Source organism: Hylobates moloch, unplaced genomic scaffold (assembly GCF_009828535.3).
Source record: "Hylobates moloch isolate HMO894 unplaced genomic scaffold, HMol_V3 SCAFFOLD_14, whole genome shotgun sequence".
NCBI classification, from domain to species: Eukaryota; Metazoa; Chordata; class Mammalia; order Primates; family Hylobatidae; genus Hylobates; species Hylobates moloch.
This window is the reverse complement of record NW_026652289.1, coordinates 71643673-71671640: the sequence shown is the minus strand read 5'-3', so window position 1 is coordinate 71671640 and position 27968 is coordinate 71643673. Positions and strand designations below refer to the sequence as shown.

General features: G+C 42.9%; 2 protein-coding genes across 8 annotated transcripts; one reads left to right on the top strand and one right to left on the bottom strand.

The window, feature by feature from the left end:
* Positions 1 to 17: 17 nt before the first annotated feature.
* Positions 18 to 5678, bottom strand: LRRC57 (leucine rich repeat containing 57). Its single transcript, XM_032176020.2, has 6 exons — positions 5510 to 5678; positions 5168 to 5273; positions 4927 to 5065; positions 4080 to 4348; positions 1602 to 1787; positions 18 to 650 (listed from the first exon to the last, which is right to left on the bottom strand). Exons 2-6 carry the CDS (start codon positions 5249 to 5251, stop codon positions 609 to 611), a joined length of 720 nt encoding a protein of 239 aa, XP_032031911.1. The 5' UTR covers positions 5252 to 5273; positions 5510 to 5678; the 3' UTR covers positions 18 to 608.
* HAUS2 (HAUS augmin like complex subunit 2) lies at positions 5646 to 27964 on the top strand. Of its 7 annotated transcripts, none has more exons than XM_032176014.2 (6): positions 5646 to 5781; positions 13958 to 14050; positions 15082 to 15151; positions 17357 to 17489; positions 19859 to 19967; positions 27872 to 27964. In XM_032176014.2, the coding sequence occupies exons 1-6, from the start codon at positions 5689 to 5691 to the stop codon at positions 27962 to 27964; spliced, it is 591 nt and encodes a 196-aa protein (XP_032031905.2). In that variant the 5' UTR covers positions 5646 to 5688. The 7 variants fall into 7 exon arrangements, with proteins under 7 accessions (XP_032031905.2, XP_032031903.2, XP_058283421.1 ...); XM_032176012.2 differs by lacking the exon at positions 27872 to 27964 and adding an exon at positions 22677 to 23049; XM_058427438.1 differs by lacking the exons at positions 19859 to 19967; positions 27872 to 27964 and adding an exon at positions 16864 to 16952 and having other exon boundaries at positions 17357 to 17458.
* The last annotated feature ends 4 nt before the right edge of the window (positions 27965 to 27968 follow it).

Below are 27968 nucleotides of genomic sequence, written 5' to 3'. Positions count from 1 at the left end.
AGTCATGAGCCACCATGCCTGGCACGAAGTGCACTTTTAATCAAGACAAACAGTCACACATTTATGTACATCCTAAAGTCCTAGTATAAAAACTGCGACTGAACTGATGGACTAGAATAAAAATAATAAATCCTTAGATCCATGCCAGCCTCTCACAAATTATCTGAATTTCATAAAAATATGAAGTGTTAACACAGAGATGGAATGGCAACTGACTTTATGAAAGCTCACACATTGAAACTAAACAAAATCTCAAGCTGTGGTGTGCAGCTATTCTGTTACCAGGCAGCACCCCCTCACCATATAAATAGCAGCTAGCTACTGGTTTCTTAAAGCCAAACTAATGATGGTTTTGAAGATCAACCTTGTCTGTTGCCCTACTCGTGACTCAAAATGGAAGACTTTTCCTGTCTCCTGATCCTTTTTCTTTTAGCTTATTTGAGAAGAGCCCTGAAATGAAAAAAGATCATTGAGTGAAATATAATCTCCTGGAGTATCATCTCCTTACTGTAGATACCCCTAACAAGAACAGGAGGCTTTGACTCAGCCACATTCCACCAGATGTTCTAAGTCAGTATCCTGTAAGGTTTCCATAGTCCTGGAGAACTTCACGCAAACTTCTTCTTGGTGGCTGTGAACCTCTCCATGTACTAAAAAACATGAAAGAATACATAAGGGGTATTTTGGCATGAGTAAATAAATATAAGCCTAACTATTTGTTATTTTTCTTTTCATTTTGGTTTTTATTGCATGTGATTTTTCATTTCCTACAAAATGTAACTGCTGTAAATGCAAAATGAAGTACATAGTTTTGGCCAGGTGCAGTGGCTCACACTTGTAATCTCAACACTTTGGGAGGCCAAGGTAGGTGGATCGCTTGAGCCTAGGAGTTTGAGACCAGCCTGGGCAATCTACCAAAAATAGAAAAATTAGGCACGGTAGCACCTGTTGTCTCAGCTAATCAGGAGGTTGAGGTGGGAGGATCACTTGAGCTGAGATCCTGCCACTGCACTCCAGCCAGGTGACAGGGCGAGACCTTGCCTCCAAAAAAAAAAATAAATAAAGCACATAGGGCCGGATGCGGTGGCTTACACCTGTAAATCCCAGCACCTTGGGAGGCTGCGGCGGGCAGATCACTTGAGCCTAGGAGTTTGAGACCAGCTTGGCGAACAAGGCAAAACCCCATCTCTGCAAAAATTAGCAAGGTATACTGGTGCACGACTGTGATCCCAGCTACTAGTGGGGCTGAGGGATGAGAATCGCTTGAGCCCAGGAGGTGAAGGCTGTGCCAGTGAGCTGAGATTGCACCACTGCACTCCAGCCTGGGTGACAGAATGAGACCCTGTCTCACACACACACACACACACAAAATATATATATATATCAAAAGACAAAGATGAAGACAAAGATGCTTTACAATAAGCTGTCTATAGAGAAAAAGTCATCTTGGCACAATACCATTCAGCCGATGCTTTGAATCTACTTCCAAAATGGGGAAGAACAAATCCTGTTGACATGAGCTATAAACACTTCTGTGGATTACTTCACCATTGTTTTCTCTGGGGTAGTGACTAGAAATGCAGAAGTACATTAATTCATACCTTATCATAGCCTTCCAGTTCTCGAAGTTTCTTTATTTCAAAAAGATTGCCTTCCACAGCAAGCAGACAGATCTGGGAATCACTGAGGATACTCTGGGGAAGCATGCTGAGCTCAAGACAATTCTCTTCCAGGCGAAGAATTTTAAGGCGAGGACAGCAAGATATCTTCACTGAGATCTGAGATATCTATTGAAAAACCACAAAAGAATAACAGGAAAAAGCATAAGCACTATACTGGTTACTTTTAGTACATTAAAACAAAACAAAAATCTTTACTTGACTATTTGTTCTAGTTTTCCCCTCTTTTACCGCCTCCATTTTCTCACTGCCTACTCACTCCAGAAGCCTGTTATCTAGCTTCTGTTACTACGCCCCCACTTAAAAAAAATGCTTTTATGAAGGTCACCAGTGGCTTTTTGGGAACAAAATTTTCTGATGATAAAAGCACTGTATGTTCATTATAGAAAATTTGAGAATCACAGGTTTAAAGAAAAAAGTTTACCTGGAATCCACCACCCAGAAATAACCACCATAAACATTTTGGTACATTTACTGCCAATGTTTTATGTGTACATAGATACTGACCACTTTACTACCAAATTCAAGGATCCATCGTCCTCCGTCCCTATTGCATTTAACTGTACTATGTATCCCTTCCTTAAAACCCCTTCTTTTTGTCCTTTTTGGTTTGTCTTCCTATCTTTTGGATTATTCCTTACTTCTCGTTTTTATGGGCATTTTTTTTTTTTTTTTTTTTTTTGAGACGGAGTCTCGCTCTGTCGCCCAGGCTGGAGTGCAGTGGCGCGATCTCAGCTCACTGCAAGCTCCGCCTCCCAGGTTCACGCCACTCTCCTGCCTCAGCCTCTCTGAGTAGCTGGGACTACAGGCGCCCGCCACCACGCCCGGCTAATTTTTTGTATTTTTAGTAGAGACGGGGTTTCACCGTGGTCTCGATCTCCTGACCTCGTGATCCACCCGCCTCGGCCTCCCAAAGTGCTGAGATTACAAGCGTGAGCCACCGCGCCCGGCCTTTATGGGCATTTTTCAAGTAGCTGTCCCTAATACTTCCTATGTCATCTTCTCTCTAAACTTTTTCTAGAAAGCTCATTCATTAAAGTCCATCACTTTTGTTATGACCTCAAGATCTGTATCTATACTCTTACCTCTATTCTGCTCCCATGTTTCCAACTTTCAGTAAGATATTTCCATTTACAAGATTCACCACAGACAACTCAGCATGTCCATTCTCAATAGCACTACTGTTCCTTTCGGCCCTCAAGCTCAATACCAAGCAATTGTCTTTGACTCACCCCTTTTGCCATTTAAATACTAAAAGTCACCAAATTATTTGATTCTGCCTAGTATCATCTCAGACCATCACTTATTAGAAATCATGGGAACTTTAATAAGTTCAATAACTAGCAATGCAAGTTCTCAGACCTCATCCCAGACCTACTGGATCAGACACACCAAGGGTAGAGGGCTAGTGATCTCTTTAAACAAGCTTTTCTGGTTAATTCTGATGCATACTAAAGTTAGAGAACCACTGAATAAAGGTACTAGCAGAGGTGAATGTGGAGCAAATCCTCAACTAATACTTGCTGCTTAACTCATTCAGTTTTTTTATTCCCCCAAGAAGCTCTATAACATAGAAGAATATCCACTTAAGGTAAAAAAACATGAGGCCAATCCCTCAAAGACAGACTGAATTTCATCATGATATAAAATCACTACAATCTAGAAAAGTAATAACCACATGCAGCTTCTGGCTACTTTAATGGACCATGCAGATCTAGAAATACAGACACTAGAAAACTAAAGGCCATCCAGTCTCAGTGTTCAATATTTCATCACTTGTGCCTTCATGCCTAGACAAGAATCTTTGGATTGGTTTTCCAGACAAATAAATATTAATTGAAAAGCTTCCAAAGTAATGGAAACAAATATAATTAAAGCTGTACAACAGTGAAATGGGCTATTTCCAGAAAGCCTATCACTTAATATTCTTCAGCAAAAGCAGGAGACACATTTTGTAACAAAGATGTCAAAACCCCACACAAAACGAAAAACAAAACTGAATTACCTCTGACGCCCGACTCTGAGAACCTCAGTTTAGGCCTCATTTCCACATTATATCCCTAACATAGCTCCTGGCTAGCTGGTTAGGGGCATATATTTGAGGAGGATCTGAAGAATTCTTCAAGATTTGTGAGACAGTAGTTTAACTTTTGAAATGATCTCTCCTGGTTACCTACCCCACCCTCCTCAAAACACCTACACAACTAACACATCCAGTGTCTCAACTAATTCCATGGCACTTTGAGCCTTGAAATTAGTTCAGTCTATAGAAGAAACCTCTCATTTAGCCTCTGATACTTAGCTCTATGATGGCAGTTTAGGAAACAAGAGGTTAACAGGTATCAGGAGACCATAAGCCCACACATATGCTGTAGGAAAAAAAACCTTAAAGCTCTAGACCTGATTCTGGTTGAGGTTGAGTTCGATGACTTGCAGCTCTCCCACTGTGTCAGGTATACTTCGAATCTGGTTCTTAGAAAGATCCATCACATCCAGGTGCCGTAGGCTACAAAGTTGGGGAGGTAATGCTCCTAGTTGGTTCCCAGAGAGGCTCAGGGTCTTGAGGGCAGAGAGTTGCCCAAAGGTAGATGGCAGCTCTCTAAGGTGATTGTTGTTTAGGCTTAGCGTCTCTAGTTTTTTCAGATTGCATATCTCATCAGGCAGAACAGCTGGCAAAGAAAAACTTTTTTAAAACCTGAATCTGATGGAGCTGAAAACAACTTTGATGAAGTTTATAAAGATTATATGGCAGCCTGCTTCGCCTCTTGTTAATATATGTAAAACTCCCACATGTGCCATTTTTAGGTATTGGATTTTACCAACATAGTCTTTAGAAGGTGAGGGTGCCATCAAAATGCCGGAGAGCATTTGTGTGTATAATGGGCTCCTTTTGTAAAGGGGCCCAAGGCACAATCCGACAGCAAATTTTGTGATATTTGGAAGATCCTCCCCTTCTCATCCATCCCCCATTCTAAGTTAGGTAGCTTTGTTTACATTACATCCCCAAAATGTTCTTCTCTTTCAAGTCCAAATTAACCCAGTAACAATCATTATAACACCCAATCATTATAAGGCTTATTTTAGATGTAATTACAAGAAGTAGAAAGAAGGCTTCAAGGATTCGGGCATTCTGCAACTTAAGCCCTCCTGCACGGTTTCATAACAAAAACAAAAATCAGCTTGTAAGAGAAAACCACCCCTGGTAACAGCTGATCACTAGCAAAAGCCTCCCTGGCAAGAGCCATACTCAGTTTGTTGTTGTTCAGGGAGAGGCTCTTCAGCAGAGTGAACTTTCCTATCAGCAAAGGCGGTAGGCTTTCGATCTTGTTGTTGGACAAGTCGATGGTCCTGAGATTGCTCGTCAGCTTCTGCAAGTCTGCGGGGAACTGGAGAAAGGAGTTCACAGCGTGGAGAATCCCGCACTAAGTTCGCCGCCCCCGCCGTCCCTCTCCCTTTAAGTTCTCTGGTCGTGTCCCTCCCAGTCTCACCTCGGTCAGCCCTCGGTCCTGAAGCTGAAAGACACCAGTTTTCTGCGCCGTTTCCACATGAGCGCGGAGCGCACTGTTTCCCATCCTAGCGCCGCGGCTCAGGTCCCTGCGGGAAGGAAGCGCAGCTGTCACCGCCCAGTCCACCCGGTCGGCCTCCCGGCTGGGTCTCCTGCCCCAGCTCTCATCTCCCGCCGATCCCTGGCTCCTGGGGCCCGACCCAAGAGCGACAAGGAAGAAACGGAAGAACACGCAGTCCGACCACCAAGCCCTGCCGCCTTTGCAGCTCTGCGGAGGCCAGGCGCCTCTGGGAGCCTACGAAAGATCAGGGAGCCCCGGACTCGCCTCCCACCGCTCGGCTGCCGTATGGCTCCGCAGGTGAAGACCCAGGACCCGCAGTAGCCGGGATGCGTTCCCGGCTCAGTCCCGGGCGGGAACGCCCTGTGACGTCATCGAGCCGCGCCGTGCGTTCGCAGTGCGTTCCCGCTCACTCTTGGCGCCTTCGCGGGAGGTGCGTCCGAGCCATGGCCGCTGCCAACCCGTGGGACCCGGCGTCCGCGCCTAACGGCGCTGGGCTAGTGCTAGGCCACCTCATAGCTTCGGGGATGGTCAATCAGGTACGTGGGGGCGACGGTGGTGTCATCAAGGGGGTGCCCACGGTGGCAACAATATGGCTGTGAGTTGGTGCCGCTGGCTGTGGGAGAGGTGAGGGTCCTGGTTGGGGTCTCTACAAGAGTAATAAGAGCCCCTTCCAGGCAACAGCCGCGACCGTTCTGCCGTGGGTGCTTGGAAAGCGGGGATCTGAGTAGATGGTGTTTAGGGTAGACTGTGTTTTGAGTGTCTGTAGGGTAAATTTGTCCCAGTCCAGTTTGTGGGAGATTAGACTGTTACCGGCCTTTCTTTTATCCAGTGATACTGCCTCTAGGCTGTAGTGTAAGGCGAGGATGGGAAATACGGGTCGTTCTGTCCCCTTGCGGAACAAGCATTCCCAACAAGGCTCGTTTGTGGGAAGTGTTGAATCGTATTTGGGGCGGGAGGTGCTGGGTAGAGAAGAGCGCCAGGAGCTCTTTTTTGGCATTTTTGTTTTATTTATTTATTTATTTATTTATTTATTTATTTATTTATTTGAGACAGAGTCTCGCTCTAACGCCCAGGCTGGAGTGCAGTGGCGCGGTCTCGGCTCACTGCAACATCACCTCCCGGGTTCAAGCGATTCTCCTGCCTCAGCCTCTCGAGTAGCTGGGACTACAGGCGCGTGCCACCACGCCCAGCTAATTTTTTTTTTTTTTTGTATGTTTATTAGAGACGGGGTTTCACCTTGTTAGCCAGGATGGTCTCGATCTCCTGACCTCGTGATCCACCCGCCTCGGCCTCTCAAAGTGCTGGGATTACAGGCATGAGCCACCGTGCCCGGCCTTGGCATCTTTAAAGGCAAAAAAAAAAAAAAGTATTGGCTAAAAAGATAAGACCTTGGAACGTGAATGGAGGAAGAGATTAATTTTGAGAAGGAGAGAAAAGAGACATTAACCCAAGGAGTCACAGAGTGGCAGTTATAGGTTGGGCAAGAAGAGCATGTTGGGGGAAGGAGCCAACAGAGGGAGAAATTGAACATGTGAGGAAATAATGGAATGCAAGTGACAGGAGGGCATGGGGAAAGTGGGATCAAGGGCATTGAGAAAAATGGGGAAATAAATTTTGATATATAGAGGAAGTTGAGGAATTTCACTAAAAACAGAAAAGTTAAACTGATCTATAAAAATTAGCACATATTAGCCGGCATGGTGGCGTACACCTGTGGTCCCAACTACTCCGGGGACCACATGGGTACTGGAGGCTCAGATGGGAAGATGGCTTGAGCTCAGGAGATGGAGGTTGCGGTGAGATGCGATCGGGCCACTGCACTTAGCCCGGGCAACAGAGTGAGACCCTGTCTCAGAAAAAACAAAACAAAACAAAAAACACTACAAACATGATGGTAGATTTACGGAGAATATATAACTTTTTTTTTTTTTTTGAGACGGAGTCTCGCTCTTTCGCCCAGGCCAGACTGCAGTGGCACTATCTCGGCTCACTACAAGCTCTGCCTCCTGGGTTCACGCCATTCTCCTGCCTCAGCCTCCCAAGTAGCTGGGACTATAGGCGCCCGCCACCGTGCCCGGCTAATTTTTTGTATTTTTAGTAGAGACGGGGTTTCACCATGTTAGCCAGGATGGTCTCGATCTGCTGACCTCGTGATCTGCCCGCCTCGGCCTCCCAAAGTGCTGGGATTACAGGCGTGAGCCACCGCGCCCGGCCCATAACTTTTTATAGTTACAAGAGCCATTAGAGACTCTAATACCTTACAGTATTTTTTAATTTAAGAAACTAAGGCTTAGACCAAGAAACTTGCCCAAGGTCACTAGACTGTTAAAGGAGAATTAGATCTTAGTACCTCTCCTTTTTGACACATTGTATCCTCTCTCAAGATGAACTGTTATAAGAGGCTGTGATACTGTCTTAAAAGATTTTAAGCTTTTATTGAACACCCATTGTCTGGGTGATGGGGAGATTCAGGTGGTCCTAGTTGACTAACTTTACCAGGGGTGACCACAGCACTCTACAGTGTAATCCTTCCTCCCTTCTCTCCTGTGTTTTCTTTTTTTTTTTTGAGACGGAGTCTCGCTCTGTCGCCCAGGCTGGAGTGCAGTGGCACAATCTTGGCTCACTGCAAGCTCTGCCTCCTGGGTTCACGCCATTCTCCTGCCTCAGCCTCCCGAGTAGCTGGAACTACAGGTGCCTGCCACCTCTCCCTGCTAATGTTTGTATTTTTAGTAGAGATGGGGTTTCACCATGTTAGCCAGGATGGTCTCGATCTCCTGACCTCGTGATCTGCCCGCCTCTGCCTCCCAAAGTGCTGGGATTACAAGTGTGAGCCACTACACCCAGCCAAAAACCTCTTCCTATTAGAAGGATTTAGCATTGATTCTTTCAAAATGATTTGTCACGCCGTCCCTTTAAACAGCCCATCACTTTAATGCACATCATTTTTTGTGCATTAAAAATTAAGACTATTGAGTTCCTGCTGGCAAGGATTTTTAAAAAATTGAGTGATTCCTAAAATTGTGATTTGATACAACTCTTCTAGAAAACATAGCTTGTTTGAGGCCGGGCGCGGTGGCTCACGCCTGTAATCCCAGCACTTTAGGAGGCCAAGGCGGGTGGATCATGAGGTCAGGAGATCGAGACTATTCTGGCTAACAAGGTGAAACCCCATCTCCACTAAAAATACAAAAATTCGCCAGGCGTGCTGGCGGGCGCCTGTAGTCTCAGCTACTCCGGAGGCTGAGGCAGGAGAATGGCGTGAACCCGGGAGGTGGAGCTTGCGGCGAGCCAAGATCGCGCCATTGCACTCCAGTCTGGGTGACAGAGCGAGACTCCGTCTCAAAAAAAAAAAAAAAGAAAACATAGCTTGTTTGAAGTTTTGTTTCAATCCGTTAGAGAGTGATTTGGTGAAAGAAAGGTAGGACTGTCTGTAGGATAATGGGGTATTGCTTTAGTTTATTCCCCTAGGGACTGCTTTAGTGGCCTTACATTCTAGATGTTTTTCCAGCAAGTGTGAGTGAGTCATGGAGTCTTGACCAAAGCTTGATCATTCCTTATTGGCAATTAATAAGATCAGGGTCTGGATCTACCAAAAAAACCACAGAATCTACTAATTCTATTTTCTTAACCTGTGTCCTACTCTCCTCTACACCTTGTCTCCCATTTGAGAGCCTCTGCTCTTAAATTCTCTGCTATACTACCTCCCTTTTAATGTCCCTCAGCTAGAATTCAGTGTGAAAAGGAAGGGATAGGAAAAAGAAGAAAGAATGCTCAAAAATTACAAATTTATACATGCATATATGGTATATAATGTTACCACGATTTTTTTTTTTTTTTTTTTGAGACGGAGTTTCTCTCTTATTGCCCAGGGTGGAGTGCAATGGCACGATCTCAGCTCACCATAACCTCTGCCTCCTGGGTTCAAGCAATGCTCCCACCTCAGCCTCCCAAGTAGCTGAGATTACAGGCGCATACCACCACGCCCGGCTAATTTTTGTATTTTTAGTAGAGACAGGGTTTCACCACGTTTGTCAGGCTGGTCTTGAACTCCTGACTTCGTAATCCGCCCGCCTCGGCCTCCCAAAGTGCTGGGATTACAGGCCAGGATTTTTATATTAAGTGCAAAGGTTCTGGATTTCAGCCCCTTCTTATGCCTAGCCACAGAATAAACAAATACCCTGAATAGACTCCTTTTTCTCAGGATCCTTTCATTTTCAGGGTTCTTTTGCCCTTTGGGGCATGTAATAGCAATATATAATAACAATAGCTAAAGGAAAAGACTTTTCTGTATTCCCCAATCCCTGATGCTTTTTTCTTCTTTTTTTTTTTAAATATGTTAAACTAAGTCTCAATCCTCAAATAGTTGTACTTTCTATTTATTATAGAAAATAAGCCTCCACCTCCCTAAGTGCAGGGATTACAGGTGAGAGCCACTGCACCTGACCCTCTTTCTTTTTTCTCTCCTTTTTTGTTATCTGCTTCTTAAACATTCTTATTTTTCCTCTGGTTTCTCTTGCATGTTCTTAGCTAAGCACCATTACTCTATTGTTGAACCCAACAGTTTACTAGTTTGTCAGATATACAACTAGGATTAGTGTAGAAGCATGGAGAGAGGGAGATATACCAGGGAACAGGTTGGTTACAATGTGATAAATTGTAGAAAATATTTTACTTTCATTTACCTCCTGAGAGAAACAAAGAAAAAAGGGTCAGCTGATATGATGGAAGGACAGTAGATTAGATGTGTTCTCACTTCCATCCTGGCATACTTTGGCAGTGTGAAGTTGGAGTAATACTTTCCTGTTCCTCAATTTTGCCATCAGTAAAATATCTTGTGTTATCTACTTCAGTGAATGGCATAACTGTCCACTCACCTGAAGCAGAATCCTTAGAGTATTAACTGGATTTTATCCCTTACCATATCAACTAAGATTTGTCAATTCCATCTTTGCAGGAACTCCCATCTTTTCTTCCTTTCCTTTTTAACTGTTACTGACCTAGTCCACATTCTCATCCTCACCTGGAATACTGTAGCAGCCACCTGTTTAAATATCCAACCTCTCCTGTCTATTTCTCCACTAGTGTTTTTTGTTTATGTTAGCTAGTTATCAGGCTTTTCCTTTTTTTTTAATTGTGGTAAAATACATATAACATAAAATTTACTATTTTAACTATCTTAAAATGTACAATTCAGTGGCATTTACTATACTCAATATTGTGCAACTATTTTCAAAAACATCTTTATCACTCCAGATGTAAACTCTGTACTATTCCCTATTCCCTCCTCCCTCTTCATTAGTGTTTTTGTTTGTTTTGTAGGTTTTTTTTTGTTTGTTTGTTTGTTTTTGAGAGAGAGAGTCTCGCTCTGTTGTTCAGGCTGGAATGCAGTAGTGCGCTCACAGCTTACTGCGGCCTCAGCCTCCTGGGCTCAAGTGATCCTCCCATCTCAGCCTGCCTAGTAGCTGGGATTACAGGCATATGTCATCATGCCTGGCTAATTTTTGTATTTTTAGTAGAGACAGGGTTTCACCATGTTGGCCAGGCCGGTCTCCAACTCCTGATATCAGGTGATCTACCCACCTCGGGTAGGTCAGGAGTTCAAGACCAGCCTGGCCAACATGGTGAAACCCCGTCTCTACTAAAAATACAAAAATTAGCCAGGCAGTAGTGGTGCACACCTGTAATCCCAGCTACTCGGGAGGCTGAGGCAGGAGAATTGCTTGAGCCTAGGAGACAGAGGTTGTGGTGAGCTGAGATTGCCACTGCACTCTAGTCTGGGATTACAGGTGTGAGCCACCACGCCCAGCCAGGTTTTATTTTTCATACTGCCCCAGTTAAATATCCCCACCTTCCCCGCTGCCACTGAGGCAGGGTCTCACTCTGTTGCCCAGGCTGGAGTTGCAGTAGCATGATCACAGCTCACTGCAGCCTCAATCTCCCAGGCTCAAGGGATCTTCCCACCCCAGCCTCCCAAGTAGCTGGGACTATAGGCATGAGCCACCGCGCCCGGCTGCCTGGCTAATTTTTAAAATTTTTTTGTAGAGACAGAGTCTCCCTGTGTTGTGCAGGCTGATCTCAAACTCCTGGGCTCAAGCAGTTCTCCTGCTTTAGCCTCCCAGAGTGCTGGGATTACAAGTGTGAGCCATTATGCCACCCTGTATTTCTAAATAATTATTATGCATGATTATATTACTTCTTCACCAGAAAATGTTCAGTTGCTCCCATTTTCTGCAGTATGATTGTTGAGCATAGCACTCAGGATCATCTATGATTATGTTGGAGACTATGTTTTCAGTTACATCTTACCCCTCTTTTCACATATATGCTAACACTGGTGGTTATTGAGCATTTATAATGTTTTTGATCTTTCTATCTAGAATACCTTTTTCTTCCTATCCATTATGAGCCTCGTGAGGGTAGAGAGCTTGTTTCACTCATATTTGAATATTCTATTGCCTAACTCAGTAAATGTTCATAAAATTGATTATTTTTAGACAGTAAACTTTTACTATGAAGAGCCAGAGAGTAAATATGTAAGGCTTTGTGGGCCATATGGTTGCAGCTACACAACTAGGTGGTTGTATAAAAGCAGACAGAGATAGTGTGTAAATGGATGAGAGAAGTCATGTTCCAATAAAACTTTATTTCTAGACCATGAAATTTGAATTTCATATCATTTTCTTTTCTTTTTTTTTTAGACGGAGTTTCGCTCCGTCGCCCAGGCTGGAGTGCAGTGGCGCGATCTCAGCTCACTGCAACCTCTGCCTCCCGGGTTCAAGCAATTCTCCTGCCTCAGCCTCCCGAAGCAGCTGGGATTACAGGCGCCTGCCACCACGCCCGGCTAATTTTTTTTTTTTTTGGAATACAGACGGAGTTTCACCATGTTGGCCAGGCTGGTCTCAAACTCCTGACCTCAGATAATCCACTTGCCATGGCCTCCCAAAATGTTGGGATTACAGGTGTGAGCCACTGTGCCCAGGCTTTTTTTTTTTTTCTTGAGACAGGGTCTCACTCCATCGCCCAGACTGGAGTGCAGTGACAATCTCAGCTCACCACAACCTGTCTCCTAGGCTCAAGCAATTCTCCTGCCTCAGCCTCCCGAGTAGCTGGGATTACAGGTGTGCACCACTACTGCCTGGCTAATTTTTGTATTTTTAGTAGAGACGGGGTTTCACCATGTTGGCCAGGCTGGTCTTGAACTCCTGACCTCAAATGATCCACCCACCTCGGTTTCCAAAGTTCGAGATTACAGGCATGAGCCACTGTGCCCAGCCTGTTATAAAATATTGTCTTTGATTTTCTTTTTCCCAACAATTTGAAAATATAAAAACCATGCCTGGCTCACAGGCTGTACAAAAACAGGTAATGGGCTGCATTTATTTCATGGACTATAGTTTTCCAGTCTCTGGCCTATCTGATCTCTAAAGTTCTTTGGCCTGGGTGTGGTGGCTCATGCCTGTAATCTGAGCACTCGGGGAGGCTGAGGCGGGTGGATCACCTGAGGTCAGCAGTTCTAGACCAGCCAGGCCAACATGGTGAAACCCCAACTGTACTAAAAATACAAAAAAAAAAAAAAAAATTAGCTGGGCATGTTGGCGGTAATCCCAAAAACTCCCACCTACTTGGGAAGCTGTAATCCCAGCTATTTGGGGAGCTAAGGCAGGAGAATCAGTTGAATGCAAGACGCAGAGGTTGCAGTGAGCAGAGATGGTGCCATTGTGCTCCAGCCTGGGTGACAAGAGCAAAACTCAGTCGGTGGCTCACACCTGTAATCCCAGCATTTTGGGAGGCCTAGGTGGGCAGATCACGAGGTCAGGAGATCGAGACCATCCTGGCTAACACAGTGAAACCCTGTCTCTACTAAAAAACACAAAAAAATTAGCCGGGCATGGTGGTGGGCGCCTGTAGTCCCAGCTACCCGGGAAGCTGAGGCAGGAGAATGGCGTGAACCCGAGAGGCAGAGCTTGCAGTGAGCCGAAATCGCGCCACTGCACTCCAACCTGTGCAACAGAGCGAGACTCCATATATATATATATATTTTAAATGAAGTTCTTTACTGTGCTAGCATTCTAGAAAGCAAGATGATAGAGAAAATCGTGGATGAAGTCTAGGAATGCACAAGATAATACTCAATTCTGAGATAATGTGCATGGACTGATGGAATGAAAGGATGAAAAAGAAGGGGTAACCTTTTTAAAAGAATAATTATGCCTGGATACAAATAATCCTTTAACTAAAAGATGAGAATGTGAACATACACAGTATGAATGACTTGTAGCCAACTGAGGTCATTTAACGAATCAGATAAATAATTCCATGAAGGCGAAAAGTATTTTATTTCAACCCCAGAAGCTCTGAGAGACTGGGCCTGAGTCATTTGGAAATGTAGAGGTGATTCTCCAACAACTTTAGCCTTTGAATCCTTTGATAAACTATCAGTAATACAAATCTATTTTGTATAGTACCTTAGGAAATAATACAAAGGGAGTGTGTTGTTTGTTTCTCTTTTTTTTTTAATATTTGAGCAAGTGATTTGTGATGGTGAAAGTTCTAAAACAGGAATTACACATTGCTACTGTTTTACTTTGTACTTCGTGTTCAAAGGCAGTGTTGAACATAATATATTCTCATATTTTAGACTATGGGCATGCTATTCCAATGTACCTAGAAACTTTTTGTGACATTCTGCTACTTTCCTTGTTTTACCAATAGGAGATGTTAAACATGTCTAAGAAAACAGCTTCTTGTTTTGTGAACTTCACCAGACTACAGCAGATCACAAATATTCAAGCTGAAATCTACCAGGTAAATCATGTTGTTTTCAGTTTCTTTTTTTTTTTTTTGAGGCGGAGTCTCGCTCTGTCACCCAGTGACAGTGGAGTGCAGTGGCACAATCTCGGCTCACAGCAAGCTCCGCCTCCCAGGTTCACGCCATTCTTCTGCCTCAGCCTCCTGAGTAGCTGGGACTACAGGTGCCCGCCACCATGCCCGGCTAAGTTTTTGTATTTTTAGTAGAGATGGGGTTTCACCGTGTTAGCCAGGATGGTCTCGATCTCCTGACCTCGTGATCTGCCCGCCTCGGCCTCCCAAAGTGCTGGGATTACAGGTGTGAGCCACTGCGCCCGACCTGAACTTTTCACTTTCTACTCCTAGTATAGGAAAACAGAAACAAAAGTTGGCCAGATGTAGTGGCTCACGCCTATAATCCTCGCACTTTGGGAGGCCAAGGTGGGAGGACTGCTTGAGCCCAGGAGTTTGAGACCAGTGTGGGCAACATAGGGAGATCCCGTCTCTACAAAAAAATTTAAAAGTAACCAGACATGGTGGCACACACCTGTAGTCCCAGCTACTTGGGAGGCTGAGGTGGAAGGATCACTTGAGCCTAGGAGATTGGGGCTGCAGTGAGCCATGTTTGCGCCACTGCACTCCAGCCTGGGTGACAGACGGAGACCCTGTCTCAAAAACAAAAAAACTTTATTGGTTCAAACAGCAATTCCTTTGAACTTAGAACAGTGTCTAGCACATAACTAGCTACATGTTTACTTAATAATAGTAGTAACAGTAATAGTAGTAACAGTAGCAGCAGCAGGGCAAGAACAGCAAAATGAAAAACTTCAGTAAATCCCCTGGACTTTTTTTTTTTTTTTTTTGAGACAGAGTCTTACTCTGTCACTCATACTGGATTGCAGTGGCACAATCTCGGCTCACTACATCCTGACCTCAGGTGATCCACCTGCCTCAGCCTCCCAAAGTACTGGGATTACAGGAGTGAGCCACCACACCTGGCCATGGACACTTTCTGATTGAGCTAAATGTTACTTTTGTTCCTCATGTAGAAAAACCTGGAAATTGAACTCCTGAAACTAGAAAAAGATACAGCAGATGTTGTTCATCCTTTCTTTTTGGGTAAGTGGTTTGGTTAAGTGGAGAATCACTGGAATTTCAACTTTTTCTTGGATTACTGTAAATAAGCACCAGTCAGTCAAATTATGATACATCATCATTTTTCCAGGTGTTGTCCCAAAGCTAATGAAATCTTCTATTTCTATGCTGAAATAGAAGTTCTGTTGGCTTGAGTAGTACAAATAGCATAAAAAGTCACCAAATTGGCTCTTCAAAGTCAGGAGAACGTGAAAGACAAAGTCTGAGGAACTTTTCAGATTAAAGGAGACTAAAGGGACATGACAACTAAAGCACTGTATGATCATGGATCAATTTTTTATTTTAATGAGATGGGGTCTTCCTATGTTGCCTAGGGTAGTCTTGAATGGCTCAAGCAGTCCTCCCAAATCACCCTCCCAAGTAGCTGGGATCACAGGTGCATACCACCATGGCTGGCAATGTTTTGAATATTTGATGAGAAAATGTTCTTGTGGCCAGGTGTGGAGACTCACGCCTGTAAACCCAGCACTTTGGGAGGCCAAGGTGGGTGGATTGCTTGAGCCCGGGAGTTCAAGACCAGCCAACATGGTGAAACCCTATCTCTACAAAAAAATACGAAAACTAGCTAGGCATTGTAGCATGTACCTGTAGTGCCAGTTACATGAAAGGCTGAGGCAGAAGGATTGAGCCTGGGAGGTCGAGGCTGCAATGAGTTGTGATCGTAGCACTCTGCTCCAGCCTGGGTGACAGAGTGAGACCCTGTCTCAAAAATTAAAATTCTTTTTGCTGTAAAGGACATTATTGGGATACTTAGTGATGTTTAAATATGGACTGTATTAAATATTGGTAGTATTGTATTAATGTGAAATTTTTTGAATTTGATAATGTGCTGTAGTTATATAGGAGAATGTTCCTGTTCTTGGGAAATACATACTAACGTTTTACAGGTAAAAAACATCATGCTGTCTGTAGCTTACTCTCAAGTGGATCAGCAAAAATTAGAGAGAGAGAGAGAGAAGAGAGAGAAAGAAGATAAAAAGAAAATGTAGCCAAATGTTAACAATTGGTGAATGTAAGTAAAATGTATATGTGAGTTCACCGAGCTCTTTTTTTTTTTTTTTTATTTAAATAAATTTTTTTTTTTTTAGTTTTTTTTTTTTTTTTGAGATGGAGTCTCGCTCTGTTGCCCAGGCTGGAGTGCAGTGGCGCAATCTCGGCTCGCTGCAAGCTCCGCCTCCCGGGTTCATGCCATTCTCCTGCCTCAGCCTCTCCGAGTAGCTGGGACTACAGGCGCCCGCCACCACGCCCAGCTAATTTTTTTTTTTTTTTTGTATTTTTAGTAGAGACGGGGTTTCACCGTGGTCTCGATCTCCTGACCTCGTGATCCGCCTGCCTCGGCCCCCCAAAGTGCTGGGATTACAAGCGTGAGCCACCGCGCCCGGCACACCGAGCTCTTTTTTTGAAACTTTTCTGCAAATCTGAATTTTTCCAAATAAGAATTTTAAAAAAAGGTCAATTGGCAGCCATTAACTGAATGGGGAAAATAATGAGTTAATCAGAAATAGCTTGTAGGATGACTTTTTTTTTTTTTTTTTAAGAGTGTCACTCTGTAACCCAGGCTGAAGTACAGGTCGCTGTAACTTTAACACCTGGTTTCAACTGATTCTCTCAAGTAGCTAGGACTACTGGCATGTGCCACCATGCCCAGCTAATTTTTTTTTTCAATTTTTTTGTAGAGATGAGGTCTTGCTATGTTGCCCAGGCTGGTCTTGAACTCATGGCCTCAATTCTCCTGGTTCAGTCTCCCTAAACACTGCGATTACAGGTATGAGCTAGTGCACCAGCTAAGGTGACTCTTTTTCGATGGTCTTTTATAGACTATTGGAGTCAGGGATAGGAAAAAAGACTTTGTGTTAAGAATATAGCTCTGGCTATAAGAACTGAATAAGAGGAGAGATGAGAAACACAGAGAAAGAATTTAGCACTAGATTTGGTTATCACTAGGAAAAGAGATAATAGAAATATATTAGATATACAAAAACCGACTAAGAGAAAGTTGTTGAAAATGAAATTGGTATTGGTATTAAAGATAGCAAAGAGGAGACAGGAGGGTAATGATAGGATGAATTTTTGACATTGGTAGTGTCAAACCAAGGCAAAGAAGAAATTATTAGTGATTCTGTTATTTGTCCTATTGCTAACTATAATTACTGTTCTTAATTTGTATAGCTCAGAAGTGTCATACTCTGCAAAGCATGAATAATCATTTGGAAGCAGTGCTGAAAGAGAAGAGATCCCTTAGGCAAAGACTGTTGAAACCCATGTGCCAGGAAAACTTACCTATTGAAGCTGTTTATCACAGGTTAGAGTGAAAAGTAGAAATTAACAGTTACACCTGTTTTCTGAGTTTACTTTTTGTTTTGCAGTTACTTTGTAGCAGAATTCATAAAACAATTAGTGATTGTATTTGTTAACATTATTAATGTTGATATATTAAACCAGAAAGAAAATCTTTGCTTTTAAACCATTATACCTATGGCAAAAAGGAAGAACTTGGCCATCGTGTTTTGGGAATTATAAATTATGACTTTAATGAAAGACATTAGATCCATAGCATGTAACAATAAAAATTGTTTGTATGTGAAGTAAATTCATTGTTGTAAAGTAAATTCATTGTTGAGTTAATGTTGCCTATATGTAAAAATTCTATTGGCGGGGTTTAACTGGAGCAGATAAAAACACTATCAACTAAGGGAGGAAAAAACCTGGATTCTGTTCTCATCTCTACTGTTTATATGCCTCAAAGCCTTGAGCAAATGATTTACATTTTTGCCTTAGTTTCCCAATAAATAGAATAGAGATGAGTTCTATTGCCCTCTTCCTCACAGAGTATTACAAGTATCAAATTGAAGATGTAGATTATGACTAATGAGAAATACTAGCCTGGGCAACATGGGAAAACCCCGTTTCTACAAAAAAAAAATATATAAAAATTATCAACACATGATGGAACACACCTGTATTCCTGAGCTGGGAGGATGACCTGAGCCCAGGAGGTCAAGTCTGCGGTGAGCTGTGATTGCACTAGCCTGGGTGACAGAGTGAGACCCTGTCTCAAATAAATAAATACAAAGCAAGCATCTGGGGATCTCATTGCTAACTTTCTCCACCAGTGCCTCACTAGCTTAAGCAAATCAGTATCTTCTCTTGTGTTAGATTTTTTATTTTGTAGGAAAATAATAGATATACAAAAACTTATTCTTCCAAAAAAACAAAAGAAGGCTGGGCACAGTAGCTCACGCCTGTAATCCCAACACTTTGGGAGGCCGAGGTGGGCTGATCACTTGAGGCCAGGAGTTCAGGACCAGCCTGGCCAACATGGTGAAACCTCATCTCTACTCAAAAAATACAAAATATGCTGGGCATGGTGGCACATGCCTGTAATACCAGCTACTGGTGAGGCCGAGGCAGGAAAATCACTTGAACCCAGGAGGCAGAGGTTGCAATGACCTGAGATTGCGCCACTGCACTCCAACCTGGGCAACAAGGTGAGACTCTGTCTCAAAACAAAAAACAAAACCCCTTTCTTGTGGCTATATTCAGTATCTGTTTAGTACATTATTATTACCCTTAATGTATATATTGTACTACATATAAGGACTTGGCAATGATTTGAAAGCATTTTTGCAAGTGCAGAGATTCAAAGTAGCTTTCTATGTAGGCTATTTCAATGAAGTACATTTATCCTTACTGTCTTCATTCTTCGCAGAGAATGAGTAAGTTGAAATGGAATGAGGCCAGGCGTCATGGCTCATGCCTGTAATCCCGGTAATTTGGGAGGCCAAGATGGGTGGATCACTTGAGGCCAGGAGTTTGAGACCAGCTTGGCCAACATGACAAAACCTTGTCTCTACTAAAAATACAAAAATTAACTGAATGTAGTGGTGCATGCCTGTAATCTCAGCTACTCAGGAGGCTGAGGCACAAGAATCACTTGAACCCAGGAGGTGGAGGTTACAGTGAGCCGAGATTGTGCCACTGCACTCCAGCCTGGGCAACCGAGTGAGACTCTGTCTCAAAAAAAAAAAAAAGAAAAGAAATGGGGCTGGGCAAGGTGGCTCACGCCTGTAATCCCAGCACTTTGGGAGGCCGAGGCGGGCGGATCACGACGTCAGGAGATTGAGACCATCCTGGCCAACATAATGAACTCCGTCTGCTAAAAATACAAAAATTAGCCAGGCGTGGTGGTGGGCGCCTGTAATCCCAGCTACTTGGGAGGCTGAGACAAGAGAATTGCTTGAACCCAGGAGGCAGAAGTTGCAGTGAGCCGAGATTGCACCGCTGCGCTCCAGCCTGGTGACATAGCGAGACTCCATCTCAAAAAAAAAAAAAAAAAAAGAGAAATGGAATGGGGTTTTTTTTTTATCTAGGGAAATTCCTTTACTTATATGAGAAAATGATTAACATTGAGGTTTCTCTAACATTAAGTTGGATTCCAGATATGATTACTGTTGTCTCTTTCCATTTTTTATTTGGATAAGTTGCTTAAAGTGAAAGAGAAGGACCTTTTTTTAATCACTAATATTTTTAGGAATGTAGGAAGGTTGTTATTGGCTCTCTAGGTTGATTGTAATTCTTATCTCAAATTAAAAGTCCTGATGAAAGGAAAAGAAAAGGAACATAAAACAATTAAACTTAAAAAAATGGTTGACTTTTTTCTTTCTCTTTCAGATATATGGTACATTTGCTGGAGTTGGCTGTGACTTTCATTGAGAGATTAGAAACTCACCTTGAAACAATTAGAAATATTCCTCATTTAGCTGCAAATCTAAAGAAAATGGTGAGTATTAATATAGCTATCTTTAGGTATTTTTTACTAGAATCTTAGAGGTGTGCTCTCCCAGTTTAGCTTTTTAATAGCTAATATTACGAGCTAGTTAATTTTTAAATCAAGAAGTATTTTCTTGGCCGGTCATGGTAGGTCACGCCTGTAATCCCTGCACTTTGGGAGGCCACGGCGAGTGGATCACTTGAGGTCAGGAGTTGGAGACCAGCCTGGCCAACATGGTGAAACTCCATCTCTACTGAAAATACAAAAATTAGCTGGGCATGGTGGTGCGTGCCTGTAATTCCAGCTACCTGGGTGAGGCAGGAGAATTGCTTGAACCTGGGAGGCAGAGGTTGTGTGAGCTGAGATTGTGCCACTGCACTCCATCCTGGGTGACAGCAAGACTCCATCTCCCATTAAAAAAAAAAGAAGAAGAAGAAGTGTTTGTTTATTTATTTAGGCCTTGGATTTAACATTTTCTTTTTTACATAATTTTTATTTAGAAGCCATTTTAAATTATTTTATTCCAACATTTAATAAACATATGTTGCCTTCATTGTGCTGTGGCTATGCCACATGTATTGTGAAAGATAGATATGACCAATCTCTGCCTTCAAATTCTCAATGTTTGGTGAGACAGCTGTAAAATATACATTTTCTACTTATAGGATTATATTTGCATAATAAATGCAGCAAATAATTATAAAGAGATGCCATCTATTGAGCATAGAAAAGGGAGGAATTACTTCCAGTTTAGGAGGATTCTGAGTAAAATAGGGATAGGAAGACTTCAATAAAGTTTTTGTTTTGTTTTTTAAATAGAGACGAGTTCTCACTGTGTTGCCTAGGCTGGTTTCGAACTCCTAAGCTCAAGTGAGGCACCCGCCTCGGCCTCTCAAAGTACTGAGATCACAGGCATGAGCCACTGTGTCCAGCTTCAGTAAAGATTTATTTAGGTGTTAGCAGTAAGCCGAATCTTTTTTTTTTTTTTCTGATATGGAGTTTCTCTCTTGTTGCCCAGGCTGGAGTGCAGTGGCACAATCTTGGCTCAGTGCAACCTCCGCCTCTTGGGTTCAAGCGATTCTCCTGCCTCAGCCTCCCAAGTAGCTGGGATTACAGGCGCCCACCACCACACCCGGCTAATAGTTTGTATTTTTAGTAGAGACAGGGTTTCGCCATATTGGCCAGGCTGGTCTCCAACTCCTGACCTCAGGTGATCCACCTGCCTCGGCCTTCCAAAGTGTTGGGATTAAAGGCCTGAGCCACTGCACTTGCCAAAGTAAGCTGACTCTTAAGGAATAAGTGAAATTCGGACATGCATCAGAAAGAATAGTTTGGCCAAAAGGAGCAATGTGAGGAAAGACATAAAAGTCAAAGAACCCAGAGAGTATGGGGGGGAAAGTGATACTCCACTTTGGCTGATGCCTAAAGGTATTGAGGAGATTAGCTCAGGGTTAGTTTATACAGTGCCTTAAAAACCAGACTAAGAACCTTAGACTTTACTGTCTGAGTATTGGGGAGCCATTGAATGTGTGTGTGTGTGTATGTGTGTGTGTTTTCTTTTTTTAGTGAAGGGTGCAGAGGAGTGACTTGATTAGAACTGCCTTAATCATGGAGAAAATATTGGATAGAGCAGACTGAGCCTTGCTACTCTTAAGTATGGGCAGAGAGTATCAACATCACTTGGAAGCTTGTTATAAATACAAAACTACAGACATCATGCACCCTAGAACTTCAGAATCAGAATCTACGTTTTAACAAGTTCCTCAGGTGATTCCTGTGCACATTAAAGTTTGATTAGCTCTGGGTTAGAAGACTAGGCAGAGAAACCAAAGGCAGAAAAACCTGGAGACTAATTGCTGTTATTCAGATAAAAGATTTAAAGCATAGGAATACAGAAGATAATTTTTTTAGATTTTGGAGGTCAAATTTTTAGAACTTGGCTACGAATTGAACAAGGGACACATAAAAAATAATGAAGTTTCTAGTCTGGGTGACCTGAAGGTGAGTAGGATCAAGTGTGGGTTAAAGAAGTTAGTAAGTGGGCCGGGCGCGATGGCTCACTCCAGCACTTTGGGAGGCTGAGGAGGGTGGATCACGAGGTCAGGAGATCACGACCATCCTGGCTAACATGGTGAAACCCCGTCTCTACTAAAAATACAAAAAATTAGCCGGGCGTGGTGGCACGTGCCTGTAGTCCCACCTACCTGGGAGGATGAGGCAGAAGAATCGCTTGTACCCAGGAGACGGAGGTTGCAGTGAGCTGAGATTGCGCCACTGCACTCCAGTGTGGCAACAGAGTGAGACACCATCTCAAAAAAAAAAAAAAGAAGTTAGCAAGTTTATTTTTTGACACCTCTTGCACATGTAGTAAATGGTCAATCATTTTTGAACTGTAGTTAGACTGAGTTTGAGGTATTGAAGGTACATCCAGATAGAGATTACCAGTAGTCTTAAATGTGGGCCTGAATTTTAGGAAGGAGGTTAGGTTTAGCAATATAAATTGAGGGTCATCTGCATTGAGTGATTATTGAAGACAAAAGAGGTGAACTCACAAAGAGTAGGTTTGTACTGTAAGAAGTGGGAAAGCACAGTTTTAAGGAGCTTTTGAAGTAAGGGGCTGGAAAAAGATCAGGTGTTAACCTTTGGTATCAGTTACTCATGATATAATGAATTAATAAGAGACATAATTTCTCCTGTTTCCCTTTTCAAATGTTATAGAACCAGGCTTTAGCAAAGATGGATATATTGGTGACTGAGACAGAAGAACTGGCAGAGAATATACTCAAGTGGCGTAAACAACAAAACGAAGTTTCGTCTTGTATCCCCAAAATATTAGCTGAAGAAAGTTATCTTTATAAACATGATATTATAATGCCTCCTTTACCTTTTAGTTCTAAAGTTCATGTCCAAACTATTAATGCCAAGTAGTCATCAACTTTATTTTTGCTTAATTATGTGTAGTCATATGAAGTCTATTTCTAGTTGACTGTAACATGGGTATTAATAGTCTTTGCTGCTAGTAATACTGAAAGAACCTGCTTTATATTGGAGTATCAAGATCTCAGGTTCATTAAGACCAAACTGACTTTTCCTTTGTTTTTCGTATATTTTTATTCTACCTTTCAGTAAAACTAGAGAAGATAAAAAATAGTCATGACAATTTATTAACATAAGTGAATTAACCATTTCTCAGGTGGGAAATTCTCTTTTTTTAAAAATGTGTGTTTATGGTCTGGTGTGGTGGCTCACCCCTGTAATCCTAACACTTCGGGAGGCTGAGGCGGGCAGATCACTTAAACCCAGGAGTTCAAGACCAGCCTGGGTAACATGGTGAAATCCCATATCTACAAAATAAACAAAAAATTAGCTGACCATGGTGGTGCATGCCTGTAGTCCCAACTATTCGGGAGGCTGAGGTAAGAGGATCACCTAAGCCTGGGAGGTCATGGTTGCAATGAGCCATGATCACGCCACTGTGCTACAGCCTGGGCGACACAGTAAGACCCTGTCTCAAAAAAAAAAAAAGTGTGTTTCTGGCCAGGCACGGTGGCTCACACCTGTAATGCCAGCATGTTGGGAGGCCTAGGTGGGCGGATCACGAGGTCAGGAGTTTGAGACCAGCCTGGCCAACATGGCGAAACAACTGTCTCTACTAAAAATACAAAAATTAGGCTGGGCGCAGTGGCTCACGCCTGTAATCCCAACACTTTGAGAGGCCAACCCAGATGGGTGGATTACCTGAGATCAGGAGTTTGAGACCAGCCTGGACAACATGGTGAAACCCCGTCTCTGGTAGAAATATAAAAAATTAACCGGGCATGGTGGTGGATGCCTGTAGTCCCAGCTACTTGGGAGGCTGAGGCAGAAGAATCACTTGAACCCAGGAGGCAGAGGTTGCAGTGAGCCGAGATCATGCCACTGCACTCCAGCCTGGGCAAAGGAGCAAGACTCCATCTTCAAAAAAATAAAAAAATACAAAAATTAGCCAGGCATGGTGGCATGCGCCTGTAATCCCAGCTACTCAGGAGGCTGAGGCAGGAGAATTGCTTGAACCCAGGAGGCAGAGGTTGCAGTGAGCCCAGGTTGTGCCACCGCACTCCAGCTTGGGCAACAGAGCAAGACTCTGTCTTCAAAAAAAAAAAAAAAAAGGTGTTTCTGAATTAGAAGGGTCTTCTTGAATCTGAAAATGTCTATGATGATTATTCCTGTGGGAATGTCACTAAGTATGCAGAAAAGAGTAACATAGCCAGCCTGACTTACCCTTTGAAAGGCCTGATTATAAGGTTTGTCCTTGGCTGTTGCATCTGGGAACTTAGATATCAGAAGGTGTCTTAGTCTGTTCTGTCATAACAGAATTACACAAACTAAGTATTTTATAATGAACAGAAGTGTATTTGGTTGACGGGTGTGGAGGCTAGGCAGTCCAAGAACATGGCGCTAGCATCTATTCTAGCGAGGGTCTTGCCATGGCAGAAGGCACCACATGGCAAGTGAGCATGAGAAAGATACATGGGTTTAAACTTAGCCTTTTATCATGAGCCCACTCCCGAGATAGCAGCACTAATTCATTAATGAGGGCAAAGCCCTCCTTACCTAATTACTTTTTAAAGGTCTCATAACACTTTTACGTTGTCAATTAAATTTCCAACACTTGAACTTTGGGGGACATATTTAAACCTTAACAGGAGGGCTCCACTCACTGAAAAGAGTGGTTCATGGTAGCTAACCTGTGGTTTGTGCTGAAAACCTGCTTTCTTCCTGGGAGTCTAGAATTTTGGTACATGGTAGGTAGAAGGTACCTACGTGACCAGCCCCCAGTAAAAACCCTGGGCACTGTATCTCTAACAAGCTTGCCTGGTAAACAACATTTCTCACATATTGTCACAATTCAGTTGCTGGTGGAATGAAACAACACATATGTGTGACTCCACTGTTAGAGGACTCTGGAAGCTTATACCTGGTTTCCCCCAGACTTTGCCTCTGACCTTTTCTCTTTGCTGTTTTGTTTCATATGCTTTTGCTGTAATAAATCATAGCTGTGTGATGATATGCTGAGTCTTGTGAATTCTAGCAAATCATGGAACCTGGAGGTAGTCTTGGAGACCCTGGCACACAAAGCAGTTCCTAAGTGTTTACTGGTAGCTGTAGGAATAGGCAAAGAAGAAACAGCAAAGAAAAAGGCACATTGTGATACAACTTTGGAGGTTTACCTTGCAAAATGCTCAGATATTTTACCTATTGGAGGTTATTGTCCACATAATAGAGAGTGATATACTAACAACTGCCTCAGGATATACTCTTTTTAATCAGCATTGTAACTACCCTTGGCTTATTTTACTTTTAGACTTGGGGTTCTGTTTTGCTTTAAAACATGTACATCAGTTTTGTTTTTTTTCTTTTTTTTTTTTTAAGACAGGACCTCACTCTGTCACCCAGGTTGCTGAGAGAGTGGTGTGGCCTGTTCTTGACCTCACTGCAGCCTTGACCTCTCAGGCTCAAGTGATCCTCCCACCTCAGCCTACCAAGTAGCTGGGACTATAGGCACGCACCACCACGCCTGGCTAATTTTTTTATTTTCTGTAGAGACAGAGTTTTGCCATGTTGTTGAGGCTGGTCTCGAACTCCTGGGTTCAAACGATCCTCCTGCCTCAGCCTCCCAAAGTGCTGGGAGTATGGGTGTTAGCCACCGTGCCTGGCCTCATTGCACTCCTTAACACAAGAAGACTTCAACAATGATAAGTAAAGTAGTTCTTTATAAGGAAGCAGGATCATTACCAAAATAAATCCTGCTAAAACAACAGGAATCATGTTTTAAAGCCTACTTTGCTAATTTTTGCTAGTAGGCTAAGAGTGATCGTAATATCTCGAACATAGACACTTAAAGCCTTTAATTGTATTTCATCAAAAATCTGTTCATACCCCACGTTGGTTTCGAAACATACTATGCTTTTTCTTCGTGTTATTTTCCTATATTCATTTTTGTGTGTATGTGTGTGTCACAAATATTGACATGCCTGGTTGTTTATTTTTGTTTTCTATTATGCCTTTTTCAAAATATAAAAATAAACCTGTAATTTCTAACGAAAATTTTTTAGTCCTAGTCTGAATTTAAAGTGATAGAAAGGACTGATGCACTGTTTAACTTGTACAGTATAGGCATATAGGCTCTCAGAATCAAAAGAGCTTCAGGTAAGTTAAGCCTGAGGTCTACTTCAAAGGGAAAAGCTAATTTAATACTCTTCCAGAGTCAATCAGTGCTGATTAATTTTTCTTTAATTATTCAACTTTTAGATGTGTGAATACTAAAAACAAAAACTTAGTTCTGCATGCCTTTTTGTTGCTGTTGTTTTTTAGATGGTCTTGCTCTCACCCAGGCTGGAGTGCAGTGTGGCAACAATCACAGCTCACTGCACTCTCAACCTCCTGGGCTCAATGGATCCTCCCACTTCAGCCTCCCAAGTAGCTGGGACTACAACTGTGCCCCACCACACCCAGCTAACTTTTAAATTTTTTCGTTGAGATGAGGTCTCGTCGTGTTGCCCAGGCTGGTCTTGAACTCCTGGGTTCAAGCAATCTTGGCCTCCCAAAGTGCTGGGGTTACAGGTGTTAGCCCCTTGCACCTAGCCTGAATGTCTGTGTTTTCTGCTTACACTAGAAGAGGTGTGTGAGATTTGCAAATTTATTGCCAGCATAACAGTGATGCCAGTTTGTGAAGACCATTCTGGAGGAATTGAGATGCTGCCTGGTTTTCCTAGCATTTTTCTTATTTTCTTTCTTTCTCTATGTGACTCTACCAGTCTGACCTCTGATTTATCCTCTGAAACCTTCAGTGAAGTCAGGAACATAGTCTGAGGAATAGCAGAACCTAAAAGATTTCTTGACATGCAAAATCTATAATAGAGTTGAGATTTTAATAAGACTGTAATTAGTATATTGTGGGATTTCTTCACATATCTGTAAAACACATGAATTTACAGAAAAGAATTATCTCATAATTTGGGGAATCCACTAATTGAGTTTACTGAAAAAATTATGCATTAGACCCTTGAACAACATAAGTTTGAAGTGCATATGCAATTTGTTTTGTTTTTTTTTTGAGACAGTGTTTCACTGTCACCAGGCTGGAGTGCAGTAGTGTCATCTCAGCTCACTGCAACCTCCGCCTCCTGGGTTTGAGCAATTCTCCTGCCTCAGCCTCCCGAGTAGCTGGGATTACAGGTGCACACCACCATGCCCGGCTAATTTTTGTATTTTTGGTACAGACAGAGTTTCACCATGTTGGCCAGGATGGTCTCGATCTCTTGACCTCATGATCCACCCACCTCGGCCTCCCAAAATGCTGGGATTACAGGAGTGAGCCACTGTGCCCGGCCACAATTTTTTTTTCAATAAATATATTGGAAGTTTGGAGCTTTGTGACAACTTGAAAAATTCACAGGTCAGGCACAGTGGCTCACGCCTGTAATCCAGCACTTTGGGAGGCAGAGGCGGGTGGATCACCTGAGGTTGGGAGTTCGAGACCAGCCTGACCAACATGGAGAAACCCTGTCTCTACTAAAATCAGAAAATTAACCAGGAATGGTGGCACATGCCTGTAATCCCAGCTGCTTGGGAGGCTGAGGCAGGAGAATTGCTTGAACCCGGGAGGCGGAGGTTGCAGTGAGCTGAGATGGTGCCATTGCACTCCATCCTGGGCAACAAAAGCAAAACTCTGTCTCAAAAAAAAAAAAGAAAAATTCGCAGATGAACTGTGTGGCCTACAGATATCTTGAATGCAAAAAATATATGTAGATACTAGTCTATCATTTACTACCACAGAATACACAAATCTATTAAAAGTTAAATTTTATGAAAACATACAGACTGTACATGTAAGCAAATTTAAAATGCAGTATTAAATCATAACTCTGTAGCTGCCACTGTCCGGCCACAGCCCCACGCTCTTCGCTGTCACTCATCATCTCGCACAGGGTGGCTCCAGTTCTGGTGTTTGGCGCCAGAATTAACCAC